Source organism: Fusarium oxysporum, chromosome 4 (genome assembly GCF_000149955.1).
Source record: "Fusarium oxysporum f. sp. lycopersici 4287 chromosome 4, whole genome shotgun sequence".
In the NCBI taxonomy this organism is placed as follows: Eukaryota; Fungi; Ascomycota; class Sordariomycetes; order Hypocreales; family Nectriaceae; genus Fusarium; species Fusarium oxysporum.
In genome coordinates this window covers 1,850,203-1,877,697 of record NC_030989.1, presented here as the reverse complement: position 1 = coordinate 1,877,697, position 27,495 = coordinate 1,850,203, and the positions used below count along the sequence as shown (strand labels likewise).

The 27,495-nt window shown below is 49.5% G+C and overlaps 13 protein-coding genes across 19 annotated transcripts; 6 read left to right on the top strand and 7 right to left on the bottom strand.

Moving 5' to 3' along the window:
* Nucleotides 1–544: 544 nt before the first annotated feature.
* On the top strand, nt 545–2,208 carry FOXG_19560 (uncharacterized protein). 2 transcript variants are annotated; one of them, XM_018399798.1, is made up of 3 exons: nt 545–705; nt 775–1,545; nt 1,636–2,208. In XM_018399798.1, the coding sequence occupies exons 2-3, from the start codon at nt 1,496–1,498 to the stop codon at nt 1,940–1,942; spliced, it is 357 nt and encodes a 118-aa protein (XP_018243944.1). In that variant the 5' UTR covers nt 545–705; nt 775–1,495; the 3' UTR covers nt 1,943–2,208. The 2 variants fall into 2 exon arrangements, with proteins under 2 accessions (XP_018243944.1, XP_018243943.1); XM_018399797.1 differs by having other exon boundaries at nt 775–2,208.
* Nucleotides 1,985–3,417, bottom strand: FOXG_08034 (uncharacterized protein). The gene is made up of 2 exons (XM_018386754.1): nt 3,201–3,417; nt 1,985–3,124 (listed from the first exon to the last, which is right to left on the bottom strand). Exons 1-2 carry the CDS (start codon nt 3,269–3,271, stop codon nt 2,239–2,241), a joined length of 957 nt encoding a protein of 318 aa, XP_018243942.1. The 5' UTR covers nt 3,272–3,417; the 3' UTR covers nt 1,985–2,238.
* A 168-nt stretch (nt 3,418–3,585) lies between these two features.
* FOXG_08033 (uncharacterized protein) lies at nt 3,586–6,428 on the bottom strand. 5 transcript variants are annotated; one of them, XM_018386750.1, is made up of 9 exons: nt 5,892–6,428; nt 5,541–5,794; nt 5,370–5,391; nt 5,267–5,319; nt 5,053–5,217; nt 4,790–4,998; nt 4,360–4,737; nt 4,095–4,302; nt 3,586–4,014 (listed from the first exon to the last, which is right to left on the bottom strand). In XM_018386750.1, the coding sequence occupies exons 1-9, from the start codon at nt 6,091–6,093 to the stop codon at nt 3,991–3,993; spliced, it is 1,515 nt and encodes a 504-aa protein (XP_018243938.1). In that variant the 5' UTR covers nt 6,094–6,428; the 3' UTR covers nt 3,586–3,990. The 5 variants fall into 5 exon arrangements, with proteins under 5 accessions (XP_018243938.1, XP_018243940.1, XP_018243937.1 ...); XM_018386752.1 differs by having other exon boundaries at nt 5,541–6,428; XM_018386749.1 differs by having other exon boundaries at nt 3,586–4,302.
* Nucleotides 6,429–6,829: 401 nt separating this feature from the next.
* On the top strand, nt 6,830–8,275 carry FOXG_08032 (acetolactate synthase small subunit, mitochondrial). Its single transcript, XM_018386748.1, has 2 exons — nt 6,830–7,839; nt 7,904–8,275. Exons 1-2 carry the CDS (start codon nt 7,082–7,084, stop codon nt 8,082–8,084), a joined length of 939 nt encoding a protein of 312 aa, XP_018243936.1. The 5' UTR covers nt 6,830–7,081; the 3' UTR covers nt 8,085–8,275.
* Nucleotides 7,685–9,678, bottom strand: FOXG_08031 (ornithine carbamoyltransferase, mitochondrial). Of its 2 annotated transcripts, XM_018386747.1 has the most exons (4): nt 9,489–9,678; nt 9,090–9,425; nt 8,354–9,041; nt 7,685–8,304 (listed from the first exon to the last, which is right to left on the bottom strand). In XM_018386747.1, the coding sequence occupies exons 2-4, from the start codon at nt 9,417–9,419 to the stop codon at nt 8,264–8,266; spliced, it is 1,059 nt and encodes a 352-aa protein (XP_018243935.1). In that variant the 5' UTR covers nt 9,420–9,425; nt 9,489–9,678; the 3' UTR covers nt 7,685–8,263. The 2 variants fall into 2 exon arrangements, with proteins under 2 accessions (XP_018243935.1, XP_018243934.1); XM_018386746.1 differs by having other exon boundaries at nt 9,090–9,678.
* Nucleotides 9,679–11,043: 1,365 nt separating this feature from the next.
* On the top strand, nt 11,044–13,841 carry FOXG_19559 (uncharacterized protein; the record flags this gene model as incomplete). The annotated part of the gene is made up of 3 exons (XM_018399796.1): nt 11,044–11,815; nt 11,924–12,886; nt 13,012–13,841. 3 exons carry the CDS (start codon nt 11,044–11,046, stop codon nt 13,839–13,841), a joined length of 2,565 nt encoding a protein of 854 aa, XP_018243933.1.
* Nucleotides 13,842–13,989: 148 nt separating this feature from the next.
* Nucleotides 13,990–14,592, top strand: FOXG_19558 (uncharacterized protein; the record flags this gene model as incomplete). The annotated part of the gene is given in 4 exon segments (XM_018399795.1): nt 13,990–14,156; nt 14,278–14,293; nt 14,330–14,449; nt 14,464–14,592. 4 exon segments carry the CDS (start codon nt 13,990–13,992, stop codon nt 14,590–14,592), a joined length of 432 nt encoding a protein of 143 aa, XP_018243932.1.
* A 314-nt stretch (nt 14,593–14,906) lies between these two features.
* On the bottom strand, nt 14,907–16,901 carry FOXG_08028 (uncharacterized protein; the record flags this gene model as incomplete). Its single annotated transcript, XM_018386745.1, has 2 exons — nt 14,907–16,027; nt 16,088–16,901. The coding sequence occupies 2 exons, from the start codon at nt 16,899–16,901 to the stop codon at nt 14,907–14,909; spliced, it is 1,935 nt and encodes a 644-aa protein (XP_018243931.1).
* Nucleotides 16,902–17,161: 260 nt separating this feature from the next.
* FOXG_08027 (glucoamylase) lies at nt 17,162–21,284 on the top strand. Its single transcript, XM_018386744.1, has 6 exons — nt 17,162–19,005; nt 19,060–19,281; nt 19,339–19,486; nt 19,534–19,607; nt 19,659–19,790; nt 19,844–21,284. Exons 1-6 carry the CDS (start codon nt 18,660–18,662, stop codon nt 20,947–20,949), a joined length of 2,028 nt encoding a protein of 675 aa, XP_018243930.1. The 5' UTR covers nt 17,162–18,659; the 3' UTR covers nt 20,950–21,284.
* A 316-nt stretch (nt 21,285–21,600) lies between these two features.
* Nucleotides 21,601–22,668, bottom strand: FOXG_08026 (uncharacterized protein; the record flags this gene model as incomplete). Its single annotated transcript, XM_018386743.1, has 4 exons — nt 21,601–22,018; nt 22,076–22,382; nt 22,441–22,564; nt 22,636–22,668. The coding sequence occupies 4 exons, from the start codon at nt 22,666–22,668 to the stop codon at nt 21,601–21,603; spliced, it is 882 nt and encodes a 293-aa protein (XP_018243929.1).
* A 239-nt stretch (nt 22,669–22,907) lies between these two features.
* Nucleotides 22,908–23,765, top strand: FOXG_08025 (uncharacterized protein). The gene has a single exon (XM_018386742.1). The coding sequence runs from the start codon at nt 23,058–23,060 to the stop codon at nt 23,628–23,630; it is 573 nt and encodes a 190-aa protein (XP_018243928.1). The 5' UTR covers nt 22,908–23,057; the 3' UTR covers nt 23,631–23,765.
* A 130-nt stretch (nt 23,766–23,895) lies between these two features.
* Nucleotides 23,896–24,423, bottom strand: FOXG_08024 (uncharacterized protein; the record flags this gene model as incomplete). Its single annotated transcript, XM_018386741.1, has 2 exons — nt 23,896–24,167; nt 24,225–24,423. The coding sequence occupies 2 exons, from the start codon at nt 24,421–24,423 to the stop codon at nt 23,896–23,898; spliced, it is 471 nt and encodes a 156-aa protein (XP_018243927.1).
* A 394-nt stretch (nt 24,424–24,817) lies between these two features.
* FOXG_08023 (uncharacterized protein) lies at nt 24,818–27,363 on the bottom strand. The gene is made up of 2 exons (XM_018386740.1): nt 26,748–27,363; nt 24,818–26,694 (listed from the first exon to the last, which is right to left on the bottom strand). Exons 1-2 carry the CDS (start codon nt 27,259–27,261, stop codon nt 25,055–25,057), a joined length of 2,154 nt encoding a protein of 717 aa, XP_018243926.1. The 5' UTR covers nt 27,262–27,363; the 3' UTR covers nt 24,818–25,054.
* Nucleotides 27,364–27,495: the final 132 nt, after the last annotated feature.

Sequence of the window (27,495 nt, the reverse complement as noted above, 5' to 3'; positions counted from 1 at the left end):
ATAATTGACTTTTGAGGCGTTGCCAAATTTGGCACCCGCGTCAATAGTCTAGGGGCAGTGGCCAAGAAAAGCCTCCTAACATAGGTCAAAGTCAGGGCCAAAGACAAATGCCCCTGACGGATCTCATGGAATACGAAAGCACGAGCCACGTTGTGATGCAGGTACGGAGCATTGACAGTGATAGACGACATCGACACACGAGGAATGCCTCCGTAGTAAACACACTAATACGCGAAGCACACACGCCTTAAACATCTGGCATCCACCCTCCACTCCATCTTTGTTTGTATGTATACATGGGGCCCGCGTTGGCCAATCCAAGAGCCTTATTCAAGTCGCCATCGACGAGACAGGAAATCAAAAAAGAAACAGGATCAATATGAAGAAACTTAGACTGGGGACCTACTCAGCCCTGGAACTTTTCTCCTGACTCGGCAAGTCCTTGAATTAACTTTCAGACACCGTCTAGCCACACTCAGGGAATCTAAACTTGGATATTTGCTACTAAATTCAGAGGACTATATAAATCTAACAGAGCATGAATGTCATCGGGCCAGCTCAAGCTGATCATATTACCATGGCCCAGTCCATTGCTATCTTTAGCAAGTCATGAGCCGAATCTAAAACAAACTCGATCTTCTGACACATGACAACTCACCTTGTCAAATAGTATAGGTAGTCATATTTGACGAATCGAATGATTTTGTATGTCAATTCCCTTCAAGTACCTATCGTCATGTTTCCACGCAAGCCGAGCTAAATTTTCTTGATTAGTGTTCACAGAGTTACAGAACGACTTATGTTCCCTTAAACTATTCGCTCGGGCTTTCAGCTCAACTATGGACCACGACCTGACACCAGGGGGCACCGATTAGGCTCGGAATTGTCAAGCTCGCAGAAAGACGTTGCTTCGTCCTTGTTCATCTCTCGGAGCACTCGTCCTTCATCGGTCTGTATGTTGAGTATCAGGTAAACTGCTGAACAACCAAGCTAGGCCTAAGCGCATGGCCCTCACAATCATACTAATGCCGCCACCCCATCCACCCACAACACTTACACCTCGACGGCGCCGTCTGTTTCAGGTCGCTCTCCACGTTGGACCGTGTGTTACGTACCAGGCCATTGGTCCCCCTCTACGATAGCAAGTGCTACAACGCGGCTATCATCGATCTTAGTGTGATGCGTTGTTTCGATTGCTATTCGCTCATCCCGGTCGATCGCCACGGCCTCCTTATCCTAGTCCCGGGGGGTTCTTTGCTTCTGAAGAGAATCTTTCGAGCTTGAAACAAAGTGGTTCGAGGGAGGAACCGCGGACGTCTCTGATTTGAAATAAAGCCTGAACCTACAGACTATACTCGCGAGTCAACTACTCAGGATTCGTGTATACATACACTCTGCAAAGCAGAACGGACAATTTAGGTATCACTTAGAATACAGCCATTGCCGTTCGGAATTTCGATCTGGTCTCCTCGGTTCGATTTTCCATATTACAAGGATGCAATATGATATCAGCTCATTATTGCTCAATTCTGGATACAAAACATTGTTCGTCAACCCCGTCATGGAACATTTACGCTATATTATTTCGAGTACTGGGGTTGATTCTTCATTACTATCACTAATTGCTCTTTGGAGTGACATACTTTTCAAACCCTGTACCGAGTTGCAATACCCAAATTCTTACAAAAACTGTCACAGCTTCGTCTCATGGAATCATGCAGCTCACACTGAGTTGCCCGACGAGGATGGGCCCTGCTGTGAAGTCGACGGAGGGTTCAAGCATTACATAGCCACATACTGTCTACATCCTGGCCCCCCAGCGACTCCCTTTTCGTGCTCCTGTAATAGCAAGACGCAATCGGCAATTGGACGTGATGAAGCCACCTGCCGTCAATCACTCAAATCAGAAACACTAGCAAGAACAAGAACCAGAATGTCTTGATGATGAACAGTGGCTTTTATCATTGGCTCCCAAGTCTTAGACAAATGCTTGTATGGCATCTGATATGTGAAAGCCTTTAGATAAGGTTTAAGACACGGCTCACAGGCGAGATCGGCTTGAAAGAACTCTGTTCAGCCCTGGGCCCTGGACATCCATAGACTATCGAAATTTGTGGACTGGGGGATAGACAACGAAGATCTTGATCACAAAATGTCGTGTTGAGGCGTCATAGCGTCCTCGCCTTTAGCAACTGAATGCTACGGGTATCATTCATTCGTTGTTTTGAGGGGTTCTCTTCATCGTGCTGCGGCTCGTCTTGTGCCTAACTTCCCAGTAGCCAGATATCCTCTATTTCCCATCTCACCTCTCCATCCAATTCCCAATGATCCAAAGATAATCCTCCCGTCCGGTGTCACCTCCACACCCGACTCGGTGCCGTCCTCCGCGACCACGAAGCAAACCTGCTCCACTTCACCTGGATGCAGCACCGGCTTTTCGCTCCCGCTCGCCTCCCAATTGCAGTCTCGATACCGCAACCCAGGCTCCGTATCTAGTACCACCTTCTCCAGCTGCACCACGTCTTCGCTACAGTTCTCCAGCTGTGCCTCGAGCACCCATCGCCCGCGTTCTTGAGTGTTGTTGAAGTTCAGGGGACCCACCTTGGTGCGCACGATGAGTGAAGCTTTGCAGATAAACTGGTACAGCTTCCGGAAAGTTCTTGTTCGTCCACTTGTCTCTGTCGCCTCGTAGTAGCTCACTGTTACCGCAAGCACGTGGTTACCCTCCTCCTTAAGATCGAACGAGACCACTTTCTGCAAGGTACCTCCAGACTCAAGATCAACTTCGGGTTGGCCATTTGAGGGGCCAAGCTCAAGGCGCTGAACAGCACCCATACCAGGTGTCTTCATCTCTGCTTCGATGCGCACATCGCGAATATTTTTGGCAGCATCTATTGGTAGTTCATTGTTCGCGCAAAGAGTGCAGCTAAAAGTCTCGCCGACATATGCTGAACCAAATGATACTGGAAGGTTGACGGCAGGACTGAGAAGGAAAGGAGATGGGTTCGAGGCAGCTTCGGAATGGTACGCGAGCGAAGCAGGGATCGGGGCTGACTTGATGGATGCGCCTACTGAGGAGGGAGGATCGATCGGGTATTGAGTTACGAGCGACGGACGCGACAGTCTTAAAGTTGACTGTACGTTAGCTAGGTAAAGCTCGGAGCTATCTGGACCTGGACTCATATAGCTAGGTAGCTCACCGAAGCACTTTGAGCGAGATAGAATGGGGCTCCTTGACTGGATCGTGGGAGGGATATCGCTGATGGCTCATCTTGCCATGTTTTCCTCGGGGCAATTACTACACTGTAACACAATCGTGATAATTAGGTGTATTTAGTAGTCGTATGTAGGTGGTATGTCTAGATTTCAAGGTTACATGCGATGCGACAAGGACGTTTGTTCTCTTATCGATAAGGGGACCGGGCCCCTCATCAAGCACAACCGGCCATCCAAGGTACTAACCTAACTTAGTGGGTAAGGTAGGCATGTCAGTACCTTACATCATGCCGAACCACATGCGAGTTCTTAGAGTTCATCAGCTTCAAAAGTAAAAACTTGCGAATATAAGAACTAATGAATAATTCTTACGCTGCATATTAGTATCTACAACTTTTACAAGCTAGAACCATTAGAAACGCCATGTCCCTGGTCTGTCAGATAGTAAATATACTTAGGAAACGTCACCTTCTTCACTGCGAGTGTAATGTACTTCGACCTGCAATATGTCATTCCTAAAAACCAACTTTGCGACCTACTGGAAAGCAATACTGCTATTTCTTAATCGCATCCATACAAAGATGGTTCGATGTAGATTCCTACTCAAATAGCTCGTAATCGCATGCGAGACCTGAATCAACACTCTTTCTTTCTGCAATGCAAACTGGAGCGTTCACGTACAGAGCCATGGAATCCCATATCCAGCGGCATGCTTTTCTGTGAAAATCTGTAATTCTGTGGCTCCCCTTTGCTGATGGGTAATCCAATCAAAAATCAAAGTCCTGGTGGAGGAGGAACCTGCGGAATATTAGCATATACCCAAGGGGAAGATATCTTGTAAAATGAGAGCTAACTATCTCGCCATCTATGTCACATACCGAACCGTAGCTCCCGCCTGTTCCGGGAGGGGACCCAGAAGGGGGAGGCGGGGGAGGTGCCGAGCTGGGCGGCGGCGGAGGAGGAGGAGCGGCTTCACTTGGGGGCGGAGGAGGAGGTGAAGCTGACTGCCCAGGGGTGGCTCCAGGAGCGCCGGGAGCCTGTGCTTGAGCCTGAGCTCCATAGTATTGCTGGTACATAGCAACATAGCTGTAGTAAATCGTCAGCATCACGAAGCAGGCATCTCGAGCGGCCAGTTCTACTTACTTAGCATAACCACCATAGGCTGCGTAAGGGTCTGCGCCACCGTAGTACTGGGCGTACTGGGCGGCATAGTCAGCAGCATTCGTCGGACTGTTCACGCCAGCAGGGGCTGGACTGTTTGAAGCACCACCCGGGTTAGACCCGTATCCACCATAGCCAGAACCGCCATATGAACCATGAGAAGCTCCGTGTGAGCCACCATGGGAATGGTTACGGTCACCGCCACCATTGTAACGATCGCCCCCATAGCGGTCCCCTCCATAGCGGTCGCCGCCGTAGCGCGGTGGACGACTCTTAAACTCTTCGTACTGTTCCTTGACATTGGCGATTAGGTCCTCGCAAAGCTCCTTTGCTTTCGCAACCATATTGGGGTCAGGACCGCTGCGTTTATGTTAGTCATGAATGTCCCAAAGCAACAAGCACGTCAACTCACGTCACATGGAGGAACATGTCTTCATCGCTCTCCTGGTTAGTGGCTGCCTCGAGATACCCAGAACCTCGTCCCTTAATCTGCACACGGCAAGTTGTCTCTTGCTGGATATGCTTTACGTAGGCACCTCCATGTCCAACGACCTGAGCACGCAAATTGAACCCATGTACGGGCTCTAGGCTGATAGGGATCTTCTCTTCGGGCCATTTACGCTACACAAAGATTGTCAGCATCCTTGTTCCACACGTAAATCGCGAGAACCTTACTCGACCAAACTCGTCACGTTCAACCTGCTCCTGGTCTCGACGGCGGAAACGCCTTTCATCGACAAGCTGAGGGAGTTCCTGTTGAATAAGTTCGTTGATCTTGGCGACAGCAGCCTCCAAGCCAGACTTGCTCGTGCTCGTGATGTGAAGGTACAACGGAGGATTCTATAAGGGATTAGAGTAAGACCCAACCAAGACTAAAAGATGTTCTTACCGCGGCGGTTGCCATACTCTTGTTGGGATAGTAGCTGCCACGGGTGGTTATATCTTGCTAAGTCAATATTATATCCTACAAAAAACATGAAGGAATTGCGTACCAGCGCCGGTTTCGTCTTTGATCTAATCAAGTGGGAGTCAGCAGGAGCAACGAAGGGGATATTGAAGCGAGCTATCAAGCTGTAAGCATGATATTCTCGATCCAAGTGCAGAGATAAATCCAAAGGAGCGGTTCTGGGAAGATCAGTGGGCTTTAAATCAGGAGTATTTACCATTTTCTGCGTGGACCCCTTGGTAAGGAGGTAGCGATTCCTTAGGTCATTGACTTCGATATCCTGGATATAGTCGCCATCTGCAACATACATCTCGCCATCGAGTGCCGGAGCTGTCTTGTTTGCGCTTTGTGGTGTCGAAGTTGTTCGCGGCGGTGGTGAGTCGGTTTCAGCAGACCTGATGGGAGGCACATCGACGTGCTGGATTCCCTTACGAGCTTGGAGCTGCGCGTTGATGCGAGCCGCAGCGGCAGCTATATATTATGTTAGAGACGTGTGCAGACAAACTTTGTCGCGATGGCTTTGAAAGAAAGAAGAAGAAAGAAAAAGGCATGGGACAGGGTCACAAACCAGCGGCAGCGGCAGCATCAGTTGGAGATTTCCTTGCCTCGGGGGTTGCATCTTTTGCAATGGGGCTACGATCTCTTCCGGGCTCAGAGCGACGCGACGGGGGAGATCGAGAGCGACGGTCAAATCGCGATGTCCTCTTGGGTTCCGGCTCTGTCTGGTCGAAGCGCGAACGCTTCACCGTTCGTCGTTCTGTTTCGTCCATACTCGACGAGTTGCGAATATTGAAACGAAAATTGGGGGATGTAGGTTGGAACTACGCCACGTGGGAGTACAGCTGTTACAGAAAGGTACCGAGTTGTCGATAATGGTCTATATGTACCTATGTATCAATGCAAATCCGGTGTGAAAAATAGCAACCGAAATGCGCCTGTGTTGAAGTGGAGTTGATGTTTGATGGTCTACGGAGCAGCAGCTTGAAGCACGTACCTCTTTCAGCCTTCCGCCACATGTGGCTGGTGAGCTGCCCGAAACCGGCGGTTGCGAATATGGGGGAGAGCTTGGGACAATAGATATAGCAATGGGCAACATGGGGTAAAAGTGCAGGCGAGTGCGGAAGGCAACAGAGAGTATAAGTATTTGATTATGTCATGAGCACTGAACTTAGCTGCCCAGGCTAATTTATTTTGTAACGCTCTGGCTTTTCGATTCCTCTGGTAGAGTTCCTTCTAAGTGATTATCAGGTGCTTCTTCATTGGACAATTAGCTTGGTAGTGTGGCTTGGCTGAGCCCTGCATGGTCTACAAGGAACCTGGGGAATGTCATGGGCATGAACTGGGGTCAATTACTGTATTGTATCGAGTTATTCGCCTGCCTATAGAACAATCCAACCCCTGTAGTCACTTTCCGACTCAATGATTCATTCATATGGCATGAGCCATTGCCAGTGGTATGTAAGCTCGACAATAACCCTATCTCCATAGCTCCTGATAACCTAGACTCGGAGCTTACAGCGGACCCCTGCTGAGCTGATCCTTGCCCCCGCGCAAACACCTGCCCCCGTGTCTCTGTAGCCTCCGGTCACCGGCCTATCGATGGCCCATTGATTTTTTCGGCATTTCCCTCGACCTATCTCTTCCTGACTTTGAGTCACCTTCATCCCATCCTCCGCCCGGACCAATTGCTATTTCTACCGTGTTGAGACCCTTCTTGTTCTGAACAGAGAACTGTTCCTGTTCTCCTGTCTCCACAAGATGGCTTCTCTACGGCCCTTGACTTCGTCCCTCCGCTGGGTCGCCTCCGCGAGAGGCGTCGCCGCTGTGCGATATAGCTCCTCGTCGACCTCCGCCATCGCCTACAAGGCCCTCCGCCGTCGCTCTGCTCCCCTTCCCGTGAGCGACAATCCTCCTGCGTGGTCCGCTCAGGCCGCCGTCTCCAACATTCTTTACGAGACCCCAGTCCCTTCAACCGCTCCCCCCAAGCGCCATATACTCAACTGTCTGGTCCAGAACGAACCTGGTGTTCTGTCCCGTGTTTCCGGAATTTTGGCAGCTCGCGGGTTCAACATTGACTCTCTGGTCGTGTGTAACACTGAGGTTGACGACCTTTCTCGCATGACCATTGTCCTCACTGGTCAAGATGGCGTTGTTGAGCAGGCTCGCCGACAGCTTGAGGATCTGGTTCCTGTCTGGGCCGTCCTCGACTATACCAACGCAGCTCTTGTCCAGCGCGAGCTTCTCCTTGCCAAGATCAACATCCTTGGTCCCGAGTACTTCGAGGAGCTCCTCCACCACCACCGCGAGATTGCTGCTGGCGAGACTGATGTCGACTACGCGCATGAGGCCATTGAACGTAGCCTCTCCGATACCGCCAAGGACTTCCACCCCAGCAAGTTGGCCGTCAGTCAAGCTCTACGACACAAGCACGAGCATCTTAAGTCGATCACTTACTTCGCCCACCAGTTTGGCGGCAAGGTCCTAGATATCAGCACCAACAGCTGCATTGTTGAAGTGTATGTTACCCACACTCTCCCTCTTGTCTACTCATTCATGCGCAATACTGACATGTGGTTCCAGTTCTGCTAAGCAGTCACGTATCGACTCGTTCCTCAAGCTTGTTGCTCCCTTTGGCATTCTTGAGTCTGCCCGTACAGGTCTGATGGCTCTACCCCGATCTCCTCTGTCTGAAGGTAACCAGGAGTCCCTTGTCATGGAGGCAGACGAGGTTGTCGATGCTAGTCAGCTCCCTCCTGGTTAAATTAGATAGATACCTCAATTAGTGACCCGACCCAATGGCGTTTTCAAGGAAAGGATCTGATTTAATTGATTTAATTCCCAAGACTATTTTTATCGTTCGTGCGCCAATGCTCCACCTCCTGTCAAGTGTGGCTAGTAAATGATATCGTATCCATTCGTATTCCGTCTTCTCACCATACTTTAGAACTTGCCCTTGTTGACGACGAAGCCTTCCAAGGCAGCTGTCGATGTTAGGATCATGCTTCGAAATGAAACAGCGTAAAGACTTACAAACAGCGGCCCAGAGGCGGTTCTCGGCCTCGGGAAATACCAGAGAGCGGGGGCTGTAGAAGACCTCATCGGCAACCTCCTCAGGATGTCGAGGGAGGCAGTGCATGAACTTCCAGTCCGACTTTGCACCTCCTCGCTTTGCAAGGTCGTTCGTAATCTGGAAACCAGCAAAGTCCTTGAGGCGCTTCTGGGTGTCAGCTTCCTGGCCCATGGAAACCCATGTATCAGTCACCAATATATTGGCATCCTTAACGGCCTCCTCAGGCACGTTAGTCTCAAAAAGCTTGCCGGGTGAGGACACGCCGTCAGCAGCGGAACTGATGAGTTGCCTCATGTTGTCAGGAATCTCATATCCTTTGGGGGCGGCAACTGATATGTCAACACCCATCTTGACACAACCAATGGCGAGATCGAACAGAACGTTGTTGGCATCGCCGACCCAGGCGACCTTGAGACCATTGAGGCCCAGGGTAGCTCCCTTGGCGCTTGCTGATGGGAAAGTTTCATGGAGAGTGAGGAAGTCAGCGATCGTCTGCAGAGGATGGAAGTCATCAGACAGAGCGTTGATGACAGGAACACTTGAGTGCTTAGCGAGATTAGCGACATCAGAGTGAGGTCCAACTCGAGCGACCATACAGGAGGTCATTGAAGAAATGACAACCGAAGTGTCGTATAGCGACTCGTTAACCTTGGTAGGCATTAGCATAGATCTTCATCATGTAAGTGCAATACTTACACCAAGCTGAATATCATCCTTCCCGAGGAACATGGGATGGCCACCAAGCATAGTCACAGCAGCTTCAGTGGAAACTCGAGTACGGGTGCTGCGCTTGCTGAACATCATAGCAACAGTCTTACCAGCAAGGCCGGCATTGAGATAGCTGGCGGGAGCTCCACCCTTGACAGCTATTTTTCGAGTGTTGGCGTCACGAACAAGGTTGGCAAACTCATTGGGAGTAAGATCAGCAATTGTCATGAGATGCCTAGGTGTCGCAGCCTGTGAATACGCTCGTTTCTGAAGGCCTGCAGCGGCCCCTCGAGCGATTCGGAAAGCTGAGGTCTTCATTTTGAGCTGTGTGTTGAGTGAGTGAGTCAATGAGTGATTGTATAATTAAAAATGAGCTCTGAAGCCTACAATTGAGTTGAACGTCAGATCGAAGGAAGAAAGTGAGCTTTTCTTTAAGCCAATGGCTTAAGTAGGTCAAGATATGATGAGTCTGTGGTAGGAGGAGTCACCATTGGAGGGCCATGTCCCGGTTGTTTCTTTCTCCAGCCCAAAGAGCATATGCCCCACTTTAATGTGATGTTAAGCCGGTCTCGGGACGCTGACTCTAATAAGGTATCTATAACTTAGACGACGTTATACATGATTGGATCAGATTGCAATTTATATTAATCGTCTATACAAACGCATTGGGTAGTTGGGAACCTATTGTATCGCTGCTGTTTTCAAACTCCACTTACTTGACTGCGAGTGAGTCCTTTGCTAAGGTAGGTTTCTCAGGTCAACCGCCGTTACCGGTAGTTGAATTTTCAATAGCCATGATCCTGTTGGCCGACTGAGCTCGTCAATTTACGCCAAGATCTCGAGATGGAAATAAGTAGGTAATAAGATTGTAGAAAATCTTAATTGGAGTATTTTTATTGCATCGCTGGTTACGACTCAACAGCTTCTCCCCTTTGTAAACCTTCGGTTCGAGCTAAGCTTGGTACTACACTTGAAGCTGTGATAAGCACGAGCGACCATCTCAATACTCACCATCGACACATCTTGCATGCTTGTTCTGTTTTAGGTTCCAAACGTGAGCTGTTTTCTGTTCTGCCCTCAGCAGAGATGATGAGAGCTCTCAGCCGCGTGATATAGGTGCCCAGATCCCCGGTATTGGAAGTAAGCCAACCAACTCGAGGAAATATTATGGTGCCATGAGATAGCTGCTCCCTGAGACAGATAGGTGTCCTCCTTCCAAAGTCTCCCTCAGGCACGCCTAGGCGGCGTTGAAAGGCCTGAAGTGCACATATTCGTGAAGGTGTTTTTGTAAATAGCGCATGGGTGTTAATTTCATTGGGGTATTCTGTTGATATGTCTGCTCCTTTGCTGTCTTTGTTTCAGATTCTGCTGCACAATTCTACTGTACAGGATAGCTGCTGCAATATCGCCTGGTGATATTGTTATTTAGGTATTTATGGGCTAGATATTAAGATATCCCCATGCTGGGAGCACTACTGTCAAAGATAGCTTGGGAATGGATGTCCAATGGATCCTCAAACATGATCTATTAATATGATCAGTTCAATTAAAAAATGACGTCGCGTGCAAGATCATCGGGCCCCAAATTCCAAGACCCCCAAGTTTCAGGGCGAAAGCTGGGGCCTGAGGTGAGGTTCCGTTCCTGGATTAGACATAACCAAGCCAATCACAACACCGCCCGCTACAACCTTATCACTCATAAACCCTGCCCAAAGTGACTTCACCTCGATGACGAATCGTCCGCCATAACGTACCTTCCTAACCGCAACTTGATGATTACTTCATGCTTCTAACATCAACATCATCTCCAACAACCAACAGATCATCAACCTCCCTCCTTAATCTGACAATACATTACTACGGCCTGCCCTAAGTCACTTGCGCCGCATGAGCGCCCCGAATCTCTGTTAGACGGGCTTCCACTTCATCCGATACGACTACAATGCCGGCCGAGGAGAACGAGCCTCTTGCCTCCCCAACGCGCGAGGAAGAGGAGCCTACCGAGACATCGCCGCTTCTCAACAGAAGCGATGACGGGCATCACAGTGATGCTAGTGAACGCGAACAAAATGGTCGAGTCTCGACTGGGCCTCAGTCTCGGGCCGCGTGGAGTCTCTGGTCAATTTGCAACAAGAAGACCAGTACCAAGGCACCTTGGCGATGGCCTTCCATCATCGCCATGGTGCTCCTTGGTATCATTGTAATACTCATCATAATTCTCGGTTTCCTCGTCCCCCCTGCCGTCAAGGAGTACGCTGAGAAAGCTGCTGTTCTTGAACCTACCAATTTATCCATTGAGAACATCACAAGCGATGGCATCCGGGCGCGTATTCGTGCAAACGTCTACCTCGATGGATCACGGGTCGACAACAAAAATTCCCGCCGTATTGGAAAAGCAGTTACTGGAATTATGCGAAAACTCGAGACCAAGGAAACAACTGTCAACGTCTATCTACCCGACTATGCCGATGCGCTTGCCGGCGCTGCGGTTATTCCTCCCCTGGTCGTTGATGTAGTTAACGGACACACCAATGAGCTAGACTTCGTGGCAGATGTCAACCCTGGCGATGCTGAGCATATCCGCAAGATTGCGAATGATTGGTTAGAGGGGAACCTAAAGCGATTGAAAGTAGTGGGCAAAACCAAGGTTCACCTCAAATCGGGAATCGTCCCTCTTGGTGCTCACGATGTGGCGGAATCCATGGTCTTTGAAGGTCAAGCTCTCTACCGCTCCTATGCTGCTCTATTCTTAGGAAAGAAGACACTCTTTTAATGAGAAAAGGCGAATTTATTTCTGTAGTGCTGGACTGACAAATTTGCAGCTAATGAGATCCCATCAATGCCCAACTACAACATAGAGCGCATGGATCTTCACGATCGCCCGGTAGATGGCCACGGACGAAAAGTGATCGAGGCCGACGTATCCTTAAAAGTCCACAACGACTATCCAGTGTCCTTCCGGGTCCCGACTCTTGGGTTTGAAGTTTTGGTGCCCAATTGCGACTCATCACTGCCCTCTATCAGTGTTGCGGATGCTATCACGGAGCCAATTGATGTTGAAGCTAAGGCAGATGTTCAAGCCGATGCCAAAGGCATCATCCGCGACATTCCAGAATCTTTGACGAAAGCGTGCCCTCACTCTGAATCATCCCCTCTCGACCATTTCATGGACCGTTATCTGCATGGCGAGGATGCCAAGGTGTTTGTGAGAGGGAAGAAGACAAACAATACCGATACCCCCGAATGGATCTCAGATATCCTGGAGAGTATTACAGTACCGGTCGATTTTCCAGGGCGATCATTCGATAGTTTGATCCGCAACTTTTCCCTGACGGATGTCGACTTTAAATTACCCGACCCTTTCGCCGATGTCGATGATCCCGAGGGTGAGCCCCGAGTATCTGGTACTGCACAAGTACTCGCAGCTCTTCCACCTGAGCTGAATGTGGATTTGGGGGTGGACAAGCTCCGCTCCAACGCTGATCTGTTTTACAAGAAGCGTAAAATGGGCGAGTTGAACCTGCGCCACTGGCAGAGTGCCAACTTAACAAAGGTCCAGGACAAAGAACACGGCGAAACTCTTCTTAACATTACATCACGACTAGTCGGCGTCCCCTTGACAATCACCGATGGTGATGTGTTCAGCGAGGTCATGCAGAAGCTACTGTTTGGAGGCGGCGATATCACACTCGACATCAAGGCCGAAGTCGACGTAAAGCTGAAAACCGTCCTCGGCATTCTGACGGTGAAGAAGGTTCCCGCAGAGGGCAAGATTCCAGTAAACGGTCCGTCATCGCTGTGGTAATCTCTTGCATCCCCCATGAGGATGAATAATCCTTATTTACACGCTGAAGTATTTTCTTAACACGCCTTGCGACCATGGCAAGAGCCAATACTGACCTATAATTAGGATTCCCTGGAAACGCACTTGGTAAACTCAAGCCTCAAGTCGGCGAGATCGAGGTTATGGAAACTACGGAGACGGGAATTCAGATGAGAGCTCTTATCAACCTCACAAACCCTACACCGTACGCAGCTGTTGTACCTTACCTCAGCGTACACATTCTTCACGACGGGAAACTTCTCGGCGAGGCCATATCAAGAAATGTTACGTTTGATCTCGGCAAGAACACCAACCTCCCTGTTCTTGCGACTTGGGACCCTTTACGATTTGGCGGCGAGAAGGCACAAGCAATTGGCCGCAAGCTACTATCAGACTATGTATCCGGCAAGAATACGACACTGACGGCACGCACACACAAACGGAGTGTCCCGAATGTCCCTATAATCGGCGAGGCTTTGTCGAAGATCAATATCACTCTGCCTACACCGCGAATAACTGTCCCTGGCGAGGACGAGCACGAAGGCGAGAAGCCACACTTTATCGCAGATGCCACCTTTCATCTCTTTTCTTCGACAGCCACTTTTACACTTCTTTCTCCATTACTCTACAACACTTTATACATAGAACACATCAACGCAACTGCTCTTTACAACCACACCGAGCCTGTCGGTCAGATTATACACGATGAACCTTTCCCAGCAACACCTGGACGATCCCAGACCCCACGCTTGCCAGTCATATGGTCTGCCAGCAGCGTGGGCTATGGCAAGCTGAAAGAAGCACTGGGCGGATCGCTCAAGCTTGATGCTATAGCCAACGTGACTGTGAGATTGGGCAGCTGGACTGAGAAAATACAATATACAGGCAAGGGTATCGGGGCAAAGGTCAGCCTATAGGTCTGATCGATTTTGGAAGGTCTTGGCACAGAAATGTTTGGAGTTAGTGGTTCTTATTTTTGGGGGGGAGGGACTTGCTTGGGATACTGGCGCGTATTATTTCTTCTCCCTTATAGACACCTAGGATACACGAAATTGATTTCTTTACATGACATATACTGGGGTCCTGTTTCTAAACTATGCGTTTTTTGAAAGAGTTGAAGTGAACAGCAACTTTTTCCAGCAGTTCAACTTTACTGATTCTACGAACAACTACGTATATGCAGAGCACACAAGGAAGGCAATCACCAAGGTCATTTTCTCATCAAAGGTGATGTTCGTTGAACCTTCACATATTCGCAGACCACTAACAACGAGCATCTTGGTATAAGAAGCTCGTTTGTGCCAGCCCTGACACCAAGAACCATTCAACTAACCATCCTTACATCATCTCCAGCAGGCAGGCTTTGCAGGTAAGTCACAAACAGGTCATCGGCTAATCATTCTAGGTTCTCGATTTCACGAACAATCATGTCTTCTCAACTCCCTCCTGGACTCACATTTACCAAGATAAACAACTCCAGCCACCACGACAGTACGACCCCCTTGCCATTGTTCTCATCCGGCTAGTAAGTCAGATCAGGAATCAACCCTGGCTTTGAAGATGGCGCAGGCTATGGAAGGGGAGGTGGATGAGGCAATGAGAGACATGAAGAGGACCTGGAATGAGATGGCGGCTGAGAACAAAGGCCAGGTTATCGTAAAGAAATGATGATAGGGGCAATGTTTCACTTGAAGCTCATGTTTTGAACTCGTATTTTCCTGGGGACTGAGAGAATCAAGGGGTTATCAAAAAGGGGTCTCCGTGGGAAACAAGTAAAGGGGGGGACAGGAGCCTAGGGCAGAGTTAGTTGAATACAAAACATACCTTGGATCTAAATCTTCACAGGGTGTCAGCCAGAAATGAAATCTCAAATAAGCACATGAGCAAAGGGTAAAAGCACCTTTTCGTTGATCTGAATTGTCCATTGCCGGTATTACTATTCGTAGCCCCCAACTCCATTCTGTGATAAAAAGTCAAGTGAATTATGCAAGTCGTACGCCAGCTTCCCGTCGCTTCTTGAGCTGCTGTTGAGCTGCCAGACTCATACCGGCAGAACTTGCGTCAAACATGCTCTGTGCTTCGCGTCGCTTCTCGTCCTCAATCTTCTTGAGCCGTTTCTCTGTCTTGCCCTTGCCGCTTCCCTTGCCATGGAACTTGTGGCTCATGTACTTGAACGCCTCCTTGTGGTCAAGAGAACGGCCGTGGTCATCGGTGTACTTGATGTCGACGTTGGGTTTGTATCCTGCTGAGAACAGCTCGGCCATGCGTCGAGACTGCTGCTGATCTCGCCAGGTATTTTGTTGACGTGCCCACTCCTCACGCTCACGAACTGACATTCTATCCAGCTTGCCACTTGTACGGTCACGCTCTCGCTGGGCGCGTGCCTGCTCGTCCAGCTCTTCTTCCAAAAGACGCTTCTTGGCGAGGAAGTCTTCTCGGTTTCGCAAGCTGGTATATTCCACGTCTCCACGCGTATCTTCCACGAGACCACGCTCTCTTAACAGCGCGAGAGCCGCACCCATACCTGCACCAACGGCCTTCTCTTCTTCGACGCCCGTCTCATCCAACTCCTCGACAGCTGATGGCTGGGGCTTCTCTTCAACCACTTCTGCATCGTCGCCCATGGGGTGATCGTCATCGGGTTCTGGGGACTTTGATACAGTCTTCGGTCTTCTGGGCTTGCGCTCTTCGTTTTCGCCGGGTTTACTTAGGCCTGCAACAAACTCCGAGACTTCATCGAGAACAAGGCCACCCTCTGGTTGCTCTGCTGGTTCTGGCTCGTTATCTTCCTCCTTAAGCAGCCGGGCGATGTCTTCGGGTCGGGTCTTCTTTCGCTTCTTCAAGGCATTCTTTCTTTGGATCGCGAGTGTTGCTTGAAGGTCGTCGTCATCCACAAAAGTATCATCGACTGCCTTTCTCTTCTTAGTCGTCGTGTCTTTTGAGTCAATGTCCATCGCGTCATCTATGGGTGTTGTTTCAATGGGAAAGAGATCATCATCGTCCGTGGGCTTTTGTCTGGTCCCCTTCTTGCCCTTCTTCTTTTTAGGCTTCTTGACTTTGATCTGTGAGGGGTCTATATAGTCTGAAGAAATAGGGGCATCACCTATAAAAGTTGATTGGTTAGTATGATATTCTTTTCTTTGGGCACGCAAGCAGGACTTACCAATAACGTCGTCCAAGCTCACGTTCTGGCCGTTCTTTGTCTTGTCAACCGGTTTCTCAAGAATATCTGAGAGCTCTGCAATGACGCCACTTGTGTCAAGGGTGAACTTCTTGGATTTCTTGCCCTCGATCTCTTCATCGTAGTGTGATAGAATACCACGCTCACCCTCCTCGTCGTCATCTAGAGGGTTGTAACCTGGTTTCTTCTTCTTATTGTCAAGTCTCTCGGCAAGCTTTTCGGCCTCGCGCATGTTCAGGTTCTCCAGCTCATCGCCTTCTTCCTCGTTCTCATCAATGGTTGTATCCTTGAGGGTGAGAATTTGGTCGTCGCCATCGAGGAAATCCGCTGTGTCGTGTCCAACTTTGATACCAGCAAGATCCTTGGAAGTATACTGGACTGCTGCAGCAGCTTCAGCCTCAGCTGCGGCCAGCTCCTCCTCCAATTTCCTGACTTTGGCGATCTTCTTCTGTCGCTTCTTTTGTCCAATGAGCCAGTCTTTGGCGCTAAGATCGCCACCCTCTTCGACTTCTCCGAAGCCTTTGCCTTCCAGAACTGCATTTCGTTGCGCCTGCTCCCGGGCTTTTCGGATAGCTGCGGCTTTCTCTTCGCGCTTCTTCTTTGCCTTTTCCGCTTCAATCACCTTATTGTAGTTGTCGTAGGCCTGAGCTTGGCGGCTCTCCAGTGTGCTAGGTGCATCGCCATCCGCGTACATTGACTGAGTTTGACTGGTGTTATCTGCTCCTGGGACAGGCAGAGGCTTCATTCCCAGGGAGATACGAATTCTGTTCGTCTCTTCGATCGTTGCGGCGTCCATCTTGGCAGTCGTATCGCGATGGCAACGTCGATATACGTGATGCGACTATGTTAGACGATAAAAAGCTATTTCTTAGTAGGCAGAAAGATAGGCCTGAGGTTGATGAGCACGGATCACTTTGAAACGCGGCAGGTGGAACGAGACGTGGCTAGGTAATTCCGCAGTTGGGCCGGATTATGTAAGCGGATATCCCCGAAGTTTTGTGTATTTAAATCTCTGAGGCGCAACCATAATTTTCTTTTCTCTTCTCTTCAAGCAAACACGGATCTGTGCCTAGCGATCCCCTGCTCTTCGGAGTCAGGGTCGATTGCTTTGCAGCTCGATAACTTATAAGGAGCCATCAACTTGTTATGGTGTCAATCATCCTATCGACAGGTCCAAGAGTAACTGTTGCTTCAGCCGCTTCATTCGCTGTCGAAAGACGGCTTGAGTGTCGGGACTGTTGCATAACGAGACGCTATATTCCACCCCCCTTTTCCGAGACCGTCGGTCGGTGAGGTTGGGGAAAACCATGGCCTACCTACATATCTTTGACTAGAAGAATCTTTTGCAATTCGTGATGTCTGTATAATTCCATATGTCGCGATGCACCTGAGACAGGCCGTCAAACTTTTTAGCGGACCCTGGACTAGGTTGCCGAGCAACAAAAGCGATCCAACGCTTGGCTCTGGTCATTGCTGATCCCCCATGTATCTTGCCTTTGACAGCTAGAGCCTCTTTCTGATGGCTTCGGCTTTGATCCTGAATCTGGGGATCAAGTCCATCTCATGACAAAGTAACAAGCATCATTTCACGATCTGCGGCCCGTCTTCGGAGCATGGCACCAGGATTCGACTAGATCGCATAATGACGGCGGAGTGTCCTGTTGTCGGGCCTGTAACGACGTTTATTGACCAATAACGCAGCCGCAGGGTAGGCATGTTTCCGTAAATGAAGTTGTATCCAAGTGAGATATCATGTCACAACAGTCGATAACCGAGGATAATAAGTATGTACTGCATGCATATATGCATACATAGACATGAAGGTTGTGTTACACTCGGCGCTTTGTTCCAAGCTACTCGGTACTCATTAATCATCCGTCCACTACCGACGCCTCCATCCGGGGAGACCTGTCTAGTCTGGGGGTTGAGAATTTGAGCATCACGAGAGAGTCTGGGGAAGGGGACGGAACGAAGCGAGAGCCCAGAGCTCGGCTCGCATGTGAAGACTGTCTATGAGTGGCCATGGATGTTATTACAGGGGATGATAATCCTCCTACCTATTGGGAGGTAGTCATGCCATGGAGGTTTTCTACCCCACACTATGAATTGGAGACTTGCCAGTGAAATCATACATTATTGATTTGGGGAAATGTCACAAGAGCTCAAGTCAGCTGGTGCATGTGAATCGGTGCATACAACTATCAGAGGATAAGTTTGCAATAAAACTCCATATCATCATTCTCCTCAAGAGGCATCTAAAGTCATCTTGAGCTGACGAGCATGAATGAGTATGACCTCAGCAACTATAACAAGCCGAGGTGATATCGAATGCAAAACAACACCACCTCCTGGAAACTGCAGCAGACTAATTGTAATCAACTCGGCCTCATTCTAATTATTCGGGCCTTTAAACCACATCGCACTATCCCCCAAAGGCCTACGTCCGATGTTCACGAACTCTACAGCTTGCTTCCGCACTTCCATATTCGGCATCTAACAACTAGACCCTTGACAAGGACAATTCTTCTATTACGAAATTCCTGTAATACTCGGCATGCCGGCTCTCTATAAAAGCTTCACGATGGACCTGATAGATGTTGATGATTCAGTCTCATCAGTCTCGATCAACTCTACAGCCTCTCTGATACAGCCTATCATGTACTTTGTGTCTTCTGCCTTTCTTCTCGGCTCATTCGCTCTTCAGAGCGTCTTGGGCCGACCAGCCTTCGATGAGCGGAGTCTCGTACAAGAGAGACAATCTTCGGTCGACTCTTTTATCAAGTCTGAGAGCTCAGTTGCTATTGAGCAACTCCTCTGCAATATCGGCTCTGATGGCTGCAACTCCAAGAACGTGGCCACTGGTATTGTCATCGCTTCACCAGACACCCAGGATCCTGACTGTAAGTCGATGAGATAGACAACCTGGACTAAGAACATTTACTGACACACGCTAGACTTTTACACCTGGACTCGAGATGCCGCTCTAGTCTTCAAGTATGTCGTCGATAGGTTCATCAACCAGTATGATGCTGGCTTGCAGAGGAAGATCCAGGAGTATATCGCCTCCCAAGCCAAGCTCCAGGGTGTTTCCAACCCTTCTGGGTCGCTTTCGGATGGCTCAGGTCTAGGAGAGGCCAAGTTCAACGTCGATATGAGTGCCTTCACTGGCGGTTGGGGTGAGTATTCATGTTTGGGCGCCCCTGAATGAGAATCGTTGACTAAAGGTTGTCAAGGTCGACCCCAGCGAGATGGTCCAGCTCTGCGTGCGACTGCTATGATCACCTACGCCAACTGGCTGATTGCCAACGGCTACACCTCCACAGCCAACGACATTGTGTGGCCTGTTGTTCGCAACGATCTTAACTACGTGGCTCAATATTGGTCAGTGATGCAGCAGCCTTGACTGGAGCCAGTTCTGACCGTCATAGGAACCAAACCGGATTTGACTTATGGGAAGAGGTCAAGGGCAGTTCGTTCTTTACAACTGGCTCCCAATATCGAGGTTAGTTTGCGAGGTGGTTCACCAGTAAGATGATGTACTCACATTTTAAAGCTCTCATTGAAGGTGCCGCTCTGGCCAAGAAGCTCGGCAAGTCAGGAGACAACTACTCCAACATCGCTCCTCAGGCTCTCTGCTTCTTGCAGACTTACTGGATCTCTTCCGGCAAATACGTTGACTCTAACAGTAAGTATCACTCTGGCTGGACTCTTAATGACAATGATCACTGATCCATGTAGTCAATGTCAACGACGGCCGCACTGGCAAGGACGCCAACAGTATCCTGTCATCCATCCACAATTTTGACCCTGCTCTGAGCTGTGATTCCGCCACCTTCCAGCCATGCAGCGACAAGGCCCTCGCCAACCATAAGGCAGTTACCGACTCTTTCCGCTCATGGAACATCAACAAGGGGATCTCTCAAGGCTCAGCTGTCGCCGTTGGACGATACGTTGAAGATGTCTACTACAACGGCAACCCCTGGTACCTCGCTACGCTTGCCGCGGCAGAGCAACTCTACGATGCCATTTACGTCTGGAAGCAGCAGGGATCCATCACTGTGTCGGACGTCTCTCTTTCGTTTTTCAAGGACCTCGTCTCTTCAATCTCTACCGGAACCTACGCCAGCGACTCTGCCACCTTCAAGAGCATCACTGACGCCGTCTCCAAGTATGCTGATGGGTATGTTGCTATCGTTGCAAAGTATGTCGGCACAGATGGCCACCTCGCAGAGCAATTTGACAAGAACGACGGCCATCCTCTTTCTGCTACAGACTTGACTTGGTCATATGCCGCATTCCTTTCAGCTGCTGATCGTCGAGCTGGTGTTATTCCTCCTTCTTGGGCTGGTGGCGTGGCTGCTGTTCCCAACCAATGCGGTACCAATACTGTTGCTGGCTCGTACTCATCGGCCACTGCAACTTCGTTCCCGGCATCGCAAACACCCAAGGGTGGTGTGCCCACTCCAACTGGCACCCAGACTTCCACTTCCACTTCCAGCTCGTCCACTAGCACCAGTTGCCCTATTGCAACTTCTGTGGCTGTCACTTTCGAAGAGGTTGTCACCACCAACTTTGGTGATACCATCAAGATCGTTGGCAACATCGCTGCTCTCGGTAACTGGGACACATCCAAGGCTGTTGCCCTGAGCGCCTCAGACTATACCTCCTCGAACCCTGTGTGGAAGGCTACCATTTCCCTAGCTGCAGGACAGTCTATTCAGTATAAGTACATTAACGTTAAGAAGGACGGCTCTCTCACCTGGGAGAAGGACCCCAACCGCACCTACACTGTTCCCAAGACATGTGCCACAAATGCTACCAAGTCTGACAAGTGGCAGTCTTGAGATGATGCTTTTGTTCTATATGCCTTGAGGGTTATTTCGACACATTGATAGGGAAAGTTGGAAGATGACTCAGATTGTTACTTTGACAGGGCTGGGAGTGAAATCCAATGATTTTGATGATGAAAACGAAGGACACGTGTTTGGAGATAGCAAGTCTGATAATAACACATATACTATTACAGATGTCTATTGAGTTCCGTGGTTTATTTTATTATGCTTTCCTTGTACTGGGTATTAGTGGATCGATCATTGGTTTGAACATGTGATCTCAAGCAAGAATCCCTCGAATCTCTGGCTGAAGCAGATTGGCGCATGACTTTGTATAGCCGACCGTGGAGTGTCATGCTGTGAATGTTAATTTCGTTAATGGTTCACTGAGATAGCATCATTTTACCGAGACAACACCAACTCAGTCTATGACGAGCTTGTTTTGGTGTTCACAACAGTCATGTTAACTCTAAGCCTAACATTAGCCACTGTAACCCCCTTCATGAGGAGACACGAGTACATCTCAAGTCACTACCCATCTCTTCGACCGTAATGTCAATAGCAAAATCCCAAGCACTTGCTGGACTTTGTTGACTGTGATATATCCCAATACCTGCTGTAGCCACTCATGTGCCAATTTCTTTCATTCCATTGGCAGCTCCTTTATGCAAACTCTTCATCCTCTTCCTCCTCGATCTGGTTTTTCACTCGCACCAAGATCGTCGTCTTCCACTTATCCAACTTGCTGATCTGGTCGAACTGATACAGCCTGTCGGTAAACTGCTCCTGGCTCTTGGCCTCGATGGCCTCGCACAGGTCAGTCAAAAGCTGATGCTCTCGCTGTGCACCAAATGAGGGATCCATATCGCGGTACTTCTCCAGGGCGCGCTGAGCAGCGACCAAATCGCCACTGGCCAGATGGCAGATACCTGCCTTGAGCAGGTAGTCCTTGACGCTGTACTTCATGAGGTTGTTGTTGATTGATTGCTCAGCCACTCTCTCGTATTTCTCGATGGCCTTGTAGTAGTCGCCCTCGATAGCAGCCACGTCGGCCACCTTCAGCCATAGTTTATTGGCAAGACTGTCAAGATCCATAAGTAGATGCAAAATACAGTTGCGATTGTGATATTCAACTTACGCTGCCGCATTATCGCCCTCATACCAGGTAGCAGCGAGTTCGTAGCACTCGATAGCGCTCTTGGCATCGCCGAGTTCCACCTCGTACAGCTCGCCGAGATTTTCCTTGTGGGAAGCTGCGCGGCGGAAATTACCCTTGGCGCAGTATCGGTCGACAGCGATGTTCAGGCATCGCGCAGCAGCCTGGGGATCGTCTTTGCGGTAGGCCTTGAAGGCATCCACGAGGGTGTTGGCAGCGTCATCGGGTTCCTTCAACTTGTCGGTTTGAACTTGCGCAGCCTGTTCAAAAGCCTTTCCAGCTTCGAGGTCTAGATGTCGGAAGTGTCAGCTTCGGTTTCACAACGAAACAAAGCGGTAAAGGCGTACTCTGTTGCTGCATCTTGAAGGCATTGGCGGCTTGAGTGAAGAGATCAGCGGCCTCTTGATACTTCTCCTCTCGTCCACCAAAGAAGCTGAAGCCGCCACCGGCACTCTGAAGCTGCTTCTGAGCCTGAAAGTTGCGATGTGTCAGCACAACTGCAAAGCAACAGCCAATGCAAAGCGGGGGAGGGGTTACGAAACCTTTTGGAGAAGAGCTCTTGGGTCTTGAGCCATGGTTGTGATATTCGTGAAAGGGGTATCAAGGAAGAGTTGGGAGGAGAAACAGAAAGAGAGATAAACACCACGTTCTAGGTTATCACGAGTTGGCTTTAAGTTGTATGTAAGTGAAGATGGCGAGTACCCTGACTTGCGGCGCGGACGGCGGCTGAGCTATGACGACGGTCGCTTGAGCCACAGACACCTGGGGTCTTTTTAGTGGGCCCACGTTGTCGCTATTCCTCAGAATTGGGCATAGAAGATCTAGGTTAAGACGGATCAAAGTTACCTTGGATATAGATCCATTACAAGACTCTATTGACAGATCGCCATACGCAGAAAGAAAACCTTGATCGAGAGTCCACAGAAATTAGATCCATATCGACAGATCAGGCCAACTACGTACCATGACAATCTGCACATCCTGCCGTGTTGCCCTTCGGCGCAGCATCACACATTCTACAAGACCTTTGATAACTCGGTTCATAACAACAAACTCACCAACCGCCGCCTCGATCCTCGAGAAACCCACCTGGTCCGTTCGAAGCCTTCTACCATCCTCGCCATCTTCAGCTCCCGCAGAAAAGATCACGCCCTCCCAATTACACCACCTCCTCCGCCTCTCAGCCCTACCGTTGCCAACTACACCCGAAGACGAAGCTGCCATGATCAATACCCTCCAGAGCCAATTGCAGTTCGTCCGCGCCGTGCAGCGTGTGGACACAACCGGGGTTGAACCCCTGCGGGCGATCCGTGACGAGACCACAGAGGCTCGACAAGAGGTGACAATTGGACTTACTGAATTGCAAGAAGCTCTGGATAAGGAGGTTCGTATAGGGCATTATCAAAGGGCGAGGAGGCTTAGAGAGACGATTGAGTCTGAGGCAGAGAAGTGGGATGCCCTCAAGACGGCTGGCAAAACAGCGGGAAGATATTTCGTGGTTGAGAGTGGGAAGAACGATGTGAACGGTGCTGAGTGATTGCGATATACGATTCGCAAGATAGCTACCTTGTATAAGTGCCCCTCAATGAGATACCCTTTTGTACATTAAATCCTCAAATGGAAGATTCTGAACCATACGATTCTGCAATCATGTTCGCTTGAACCTTGCCCAGATATCGCTATGCCACTAGTAGTCTTCACATACACATGCCCCAACCCATAAGTCTCTATGCTCATATCATCATAAGTAACGCTCATTTCGCATTGCCCTTTTTGTTCGACGGTCCAGCGTTCTCGTTGTTCTATGACTTGTTTTCCGACGGTCCATCCTTGGGCTTTGGCTTGGGCACCTTCTCGTACGCATTCGGACTCGGTGCTCTCTTCTCTTTTCCTTTTCCATTTCTCCGCCCACGTCCATGACTGTGTCCGTGTCCATGACCACAGCTCTGGCGCTTCCCGCCCGCTGGTTGTGCCCCATCGCGATCCGAGCCCGAGTCTGAATCTGAGTCGGAGTCGGAGGAAGACTCGTCGCTGGATTCGTCGACGGCTTTCGGCTTATGGTAGATACAACACACTATTGGAATCTGTGTTAAAATATGGGCGTATGTTTGTCTAAGATCATGTTGCTCACCTTTTGAGCTCTTGCGCCCAAGACCTTCATTGTCTACTACGTCCTCTGCCCACTGTACGGATCGCCCATTGGACGCATGAGCGCCTCGAAGTCTCAGGATCTGAGGCGCTTGTTCTCTCGTTTCTGGTGTTTGCGTCGGGGTCTCGGTTTGTGTTTGTGAGGGCGCTGGTGCGCTTCGTTGCTGTTGCCGTTGCGACATGGCCGTGTTGATGTGATGTTCGACGTAGGTATAGCACGAGCGACTATTTGTCTCTTTTGATAGGTTTGTCGGGGAGAAAGAAGTAATCTCTCCCGGAGGATGTGTTGTTGTCTTGTTAATAATGTTGTCACGCGCTTGTTGATGGAATCGTATGGCAAATAAATGATTTGCCTTAGCATCGGCATTGTGCTGTAAAGATACGTACCTCTTTTCACGTCGCAACTTGTCCGATTTATTAACCAATCATTGGATGCAAGCTTCCATTCGCAATTCTCTTATCTGTGTATATGAAAACAAGTTATCCACATCAATGTAAGGAATCTTCTTTCTGAAGGATTATGAAGGAATTGACTTGGTAAAAGGAATACTGCTGTTCTTAAGTGCTAGGGTACAACCTGGACATTGCAACTACACAAGGTGATCTTCCACGCATGTTAAGGGGTCAAGCAAAACAGCCAGGATGATTTCTTACTTTGCTAAGTCTCATAGTTCTCTTGCAGTTCTATATTACACAATACTTAGATACAATCTATACTTGGGGTGATATACAATTGACATGGTAATGTCACCATCATCATCTACTCATTCATCATACAGCCTTAAATCGTACAGAATCCAACCATGACAGAGCTTAGTTGATCGCAACTCTCTTTTCGGCTTTGTCCTTTTTCTTGGCACCCTTCATACTTCTTCGCGGTCGACTCCTCTTGTGTTCTGGCAAGACACGAGGCTTGTTATGTAACCATCCTTGAATAGGTTGACGGGAGCCAATGAATCGCCCCTCAGGACTGAAGACATCGACTGCTGGCCAGCCAGGTTCTATCGCAGGCTCAGGCTCCTTACGCCTCTTCACCGCCGGAGTTCCTGCATCTATTCGCTGAGCCCTCATGGCTGCAAAAGGATCAGACGTATCGAGCTGCTTCGGCTTGACCCTTTCGTCGAATTGGGGTTGTTGGTCTGGAAATACCTTCATAGCAACATCCTGCGCGCGGACTTGAGCAACAAGCTCAACATAACCCACACCCTCGATGAGAATGTCTGTCGATAACACTCGGAAAGGAAGCCTGTCGACGTTTAACCCAATCGCATTCTTCCGTGTAAGAGGGCCAGCTCTTTTTCTGGTGACATCGTGAGACAGCTTAAATGTTCCAGCATGCTTCATCTTGCCTCCAATTCCAGGAAGCATGATACTTGGTACACCGATGGATTCTCGTGTCTGCTCCTGGAAAGCAATAGCCTTCTCAGTCTGAGTGAGGTGCTCCTCCAAGGGTGTAAAGTTGTATGCCAGGAAGACCAAGCCCGGGTTCTTAGGTGTGATGCGGATGAGACCTCCTCCTAGTATGAGGGACTTGCCAGGCGTTATTGAAACCTGTTCAGGCACAATGCGCTTCTTCATGATCATCGATTGACGGCACTCCTCCTTCACAAACAAGTCTAGGTCGCTTCGTGCCAAGCCAGGAAGGTCGATTAATTCGCCTTTTCCGTTTCCAAAAGGTACCCGAATTGGGGATGCTGTTGTGCCAGGGAGCGAGGATACCAGAGGCATGTCGGGATAGTTCTGAGCCGGCTGAGGGGGCGGAAGCAATTCCCCAACATCCACATCTTGCTCTCCAATCTGTTCGGCATATATCGATTCCGCGCTGACGCAATCCCGAGGATATGTTGATACTGATGCCCTCCCAGCCTCCTTGCTTGGCCCCATTCTGCCTTTGGGATAGACAGCCTCAAAGAGCTGACTTTTGCCCACGTTGACCTTTCCAACCATCCACCCCGCACCGCCGCGCTGCCAGATATCTTCTCTAACCTCCGTGCACCACCAAGCGCGTTTTGCGCTAACGCATCGGACATTGCCAAGACGAACCCTGCCTCCAAGTCGGCCGAGAGCATCTCGTAGTACTTCACGAAGGTAGGGCATCATTGAGTCCACAATCTCTTTCGTAGGGCCAAGAAGGTCGCCGCGAGTGATGATAAAACTCAGTTCTGTCTTGCGATCATTTTGGTACTTGCCCGATCGTGATCTTCGATTGCGTGTCCTGATTGGAATGTCGCCGAGGAGAACATTAAGTCGAGGGATGAGCGACATGGGGAAATCGGCAGCATCGATGACATGATATATGTGATTATACTTGTGCGGCGATTCCTCGATGGTTTCGCGCAAGGACTCAACGGTGGGATGGAACATAGCAACCTTGGCTGTGTCGCTCGAGGTGCTGTAATGTTGTAAATTGTGGCATCGATCGCAGACAGGCTGTTTATCTTGGGGCAGTGATTCTTTTTACTTGTTAGCTTCTGTATGGTTCGTAGTAAAAGAGTTGGAGGCGTACTCGGAGCAATATTTCCCTCTTTCTCAGCTCCAGTTACTAAGAGAGAGGGATCTAGGCCAAGAGCTTCCAGCTGGCCTGAGCCCAAGGTTTTGAGAACGTCATCGACAACTCCATCTTCCTGGCTCGTTGTATGCTGACGCTCAAAAGCCTTTGGGTTCAACCACTTTTTAACTCTTTTGCTCTCAGGGTCGAAATAGCCCAGCATTTGCGGATCACTCGTTTGCGTAAAGGCACCGCATCCCGTGCAATTTAATGGTAAGCGTCTCTTAGGAATCTCAAGGCCCAGAGAGGAATTTTCGCTTGTTGTGATTGGTGCATCTTGGATTGTCGCTTCGGTGTGATTAAGTCGTCGAGTATGTATCGGAGTTGGTAAAGGCGTCGCTTTTGGTGTTCTATGAAATCGACTCGAAGCTCCAACGGCCGGACATAAAAATAAAGGAACACTCGACGAAGCAGATGCTTCACCAATACTGAGAGCCCGGTTGATCCATCGAGCTGACAATGCGCGGTGCATTGCGTTGTTTCTATAGTGAAGAAACGAATTCGGGTTGTCGCAACTAAAAATGTTGGACTTGCACAGATTATCCAAAAAATTTCCTAGGAAATCATAGCTTTGTTAGCCTCCACCATAAGTCAAAGTGGCATTGGATGCATATGAACCCCATCGGCCAGTTCGGGTCAACGCTCGGCCCGCAGCCTCCAGCACAGCGTTTCCCTTTGGGCAGGGGTCTATGATTTTCTGGGCCTA

Coding starts and splice junctions, on each gene's coding strand:
- FOXG_08034 (XM_018386754.1), bottom strand. CDS start 3,271: ATGAGCCATCAGCGATATCCCTCCCACGATCCAGTCAAGGAGCCCCAT. Junction 3,125..3,200: donor ATCTCGCTCAAAGTGCTTCG/GTGAGCTACCTA, acceptor GTCAACTTTAAG/ACTGTCGCGTCCGTCGCTCG.
- FOXG_19560 (XM_018399797.1), top strand. CDS start 1,496: ATGCAATATGATATCAGCTCATTATTGCTCAATTCTGGATACAAAACA.
- FOXG_08031 (XM_018386746.1), bottom strand. CDS start 9,419: ATGAAGACCTCAGCTTTCCGAATCGCTCGAGGGGCCGCTGCAGGCCTT. Junction 9,042..9,089: donor AGGATGATATTCAGCTTGGT/GTAAGTATTGCA, acceptor ATGCCTACCAAG/GTTAACGAGTCGCTATACGA. Junction 8,305..8,353: donor CCGCCTCTGGGCCGCTGTTT/GTAAGTCTTTAC, acceptor TAACATCGACAG/CTGCCTTGGAAGGCTTCGTC.
- FOXG_08027 (XM_018386744.1), top strand. CDS start 18,660: ATGCCGGCTCTCTATAAAAGCTTCACGATGGACCTGATAGATGTTGAT. Junction 19,006..19,059: donor AGACACCCAGGATCCTGACT/GTAAGTCGATGA, acceptor GACACACGCTAG/ACTTTTACACCTGGACTCGA. Junction 19,282..19,338: donor TGCCTTCACTGGCGGTTGGG/GTGAGTATTCAT, acceptor AAGGTTGTCAAG/GTCGACCCCAGCGAGATGGT.
- FOXG_08023 (XM_018386740.1), bottom strand. CDS start 27,261: ATGCACCGCGCATTGTCAGCTCGATGGATCAACCGGGCTCTCAGTATT. Junction 26,695..26,747: donor AGAGGGAAATATTGCTCCGA/GTACGCCTCCAA, acceptor ACAAGTAAAAAG/AATCACTGCCCCAAGATAAA.
- FOXG_08033 (XM_018386749.1), bottom strand. CDS start 6,093: ATGGACGAAACAGAACGACGAACGGTGAAGCGTTCGCGCTTCGACCAG. Junction 5,795..5,891: donor TGATGCTGCCGCTGCCGCTG/GTTTGTGACCCT, acceptor CATAATATATAG/CTGCCGCTGCGGCTCGCATC. Junction 4,303..4,359: donor GCCTATGGTGGTTATGCTAA/GTAAGTAGAACT, acceptor GATTTACTACAG/CTATGTTGCTATGTACCAGC.
- FOXG_08032 (XM_018386748.1), top strand. CDS start 7,082: ATGGCTTCTCTACGGCCCTTGACTTCGTCCCTCCGCTGGGTCGCCTCC. Junction 7,840..7,903: donor AACAGCTGCATTGTTGAAGT/GTATGTTACCCA, acceptor ATGTGGTTCCAG/TTCTGCTAAGCAGTCACGTA.
- FOXG_08025 (XM_018386742.1), top strand. CDS start 23,058: ATGACAATCTGCACATCCTGCCGTGTTGCCCTTCGGCGCAGCATCACA.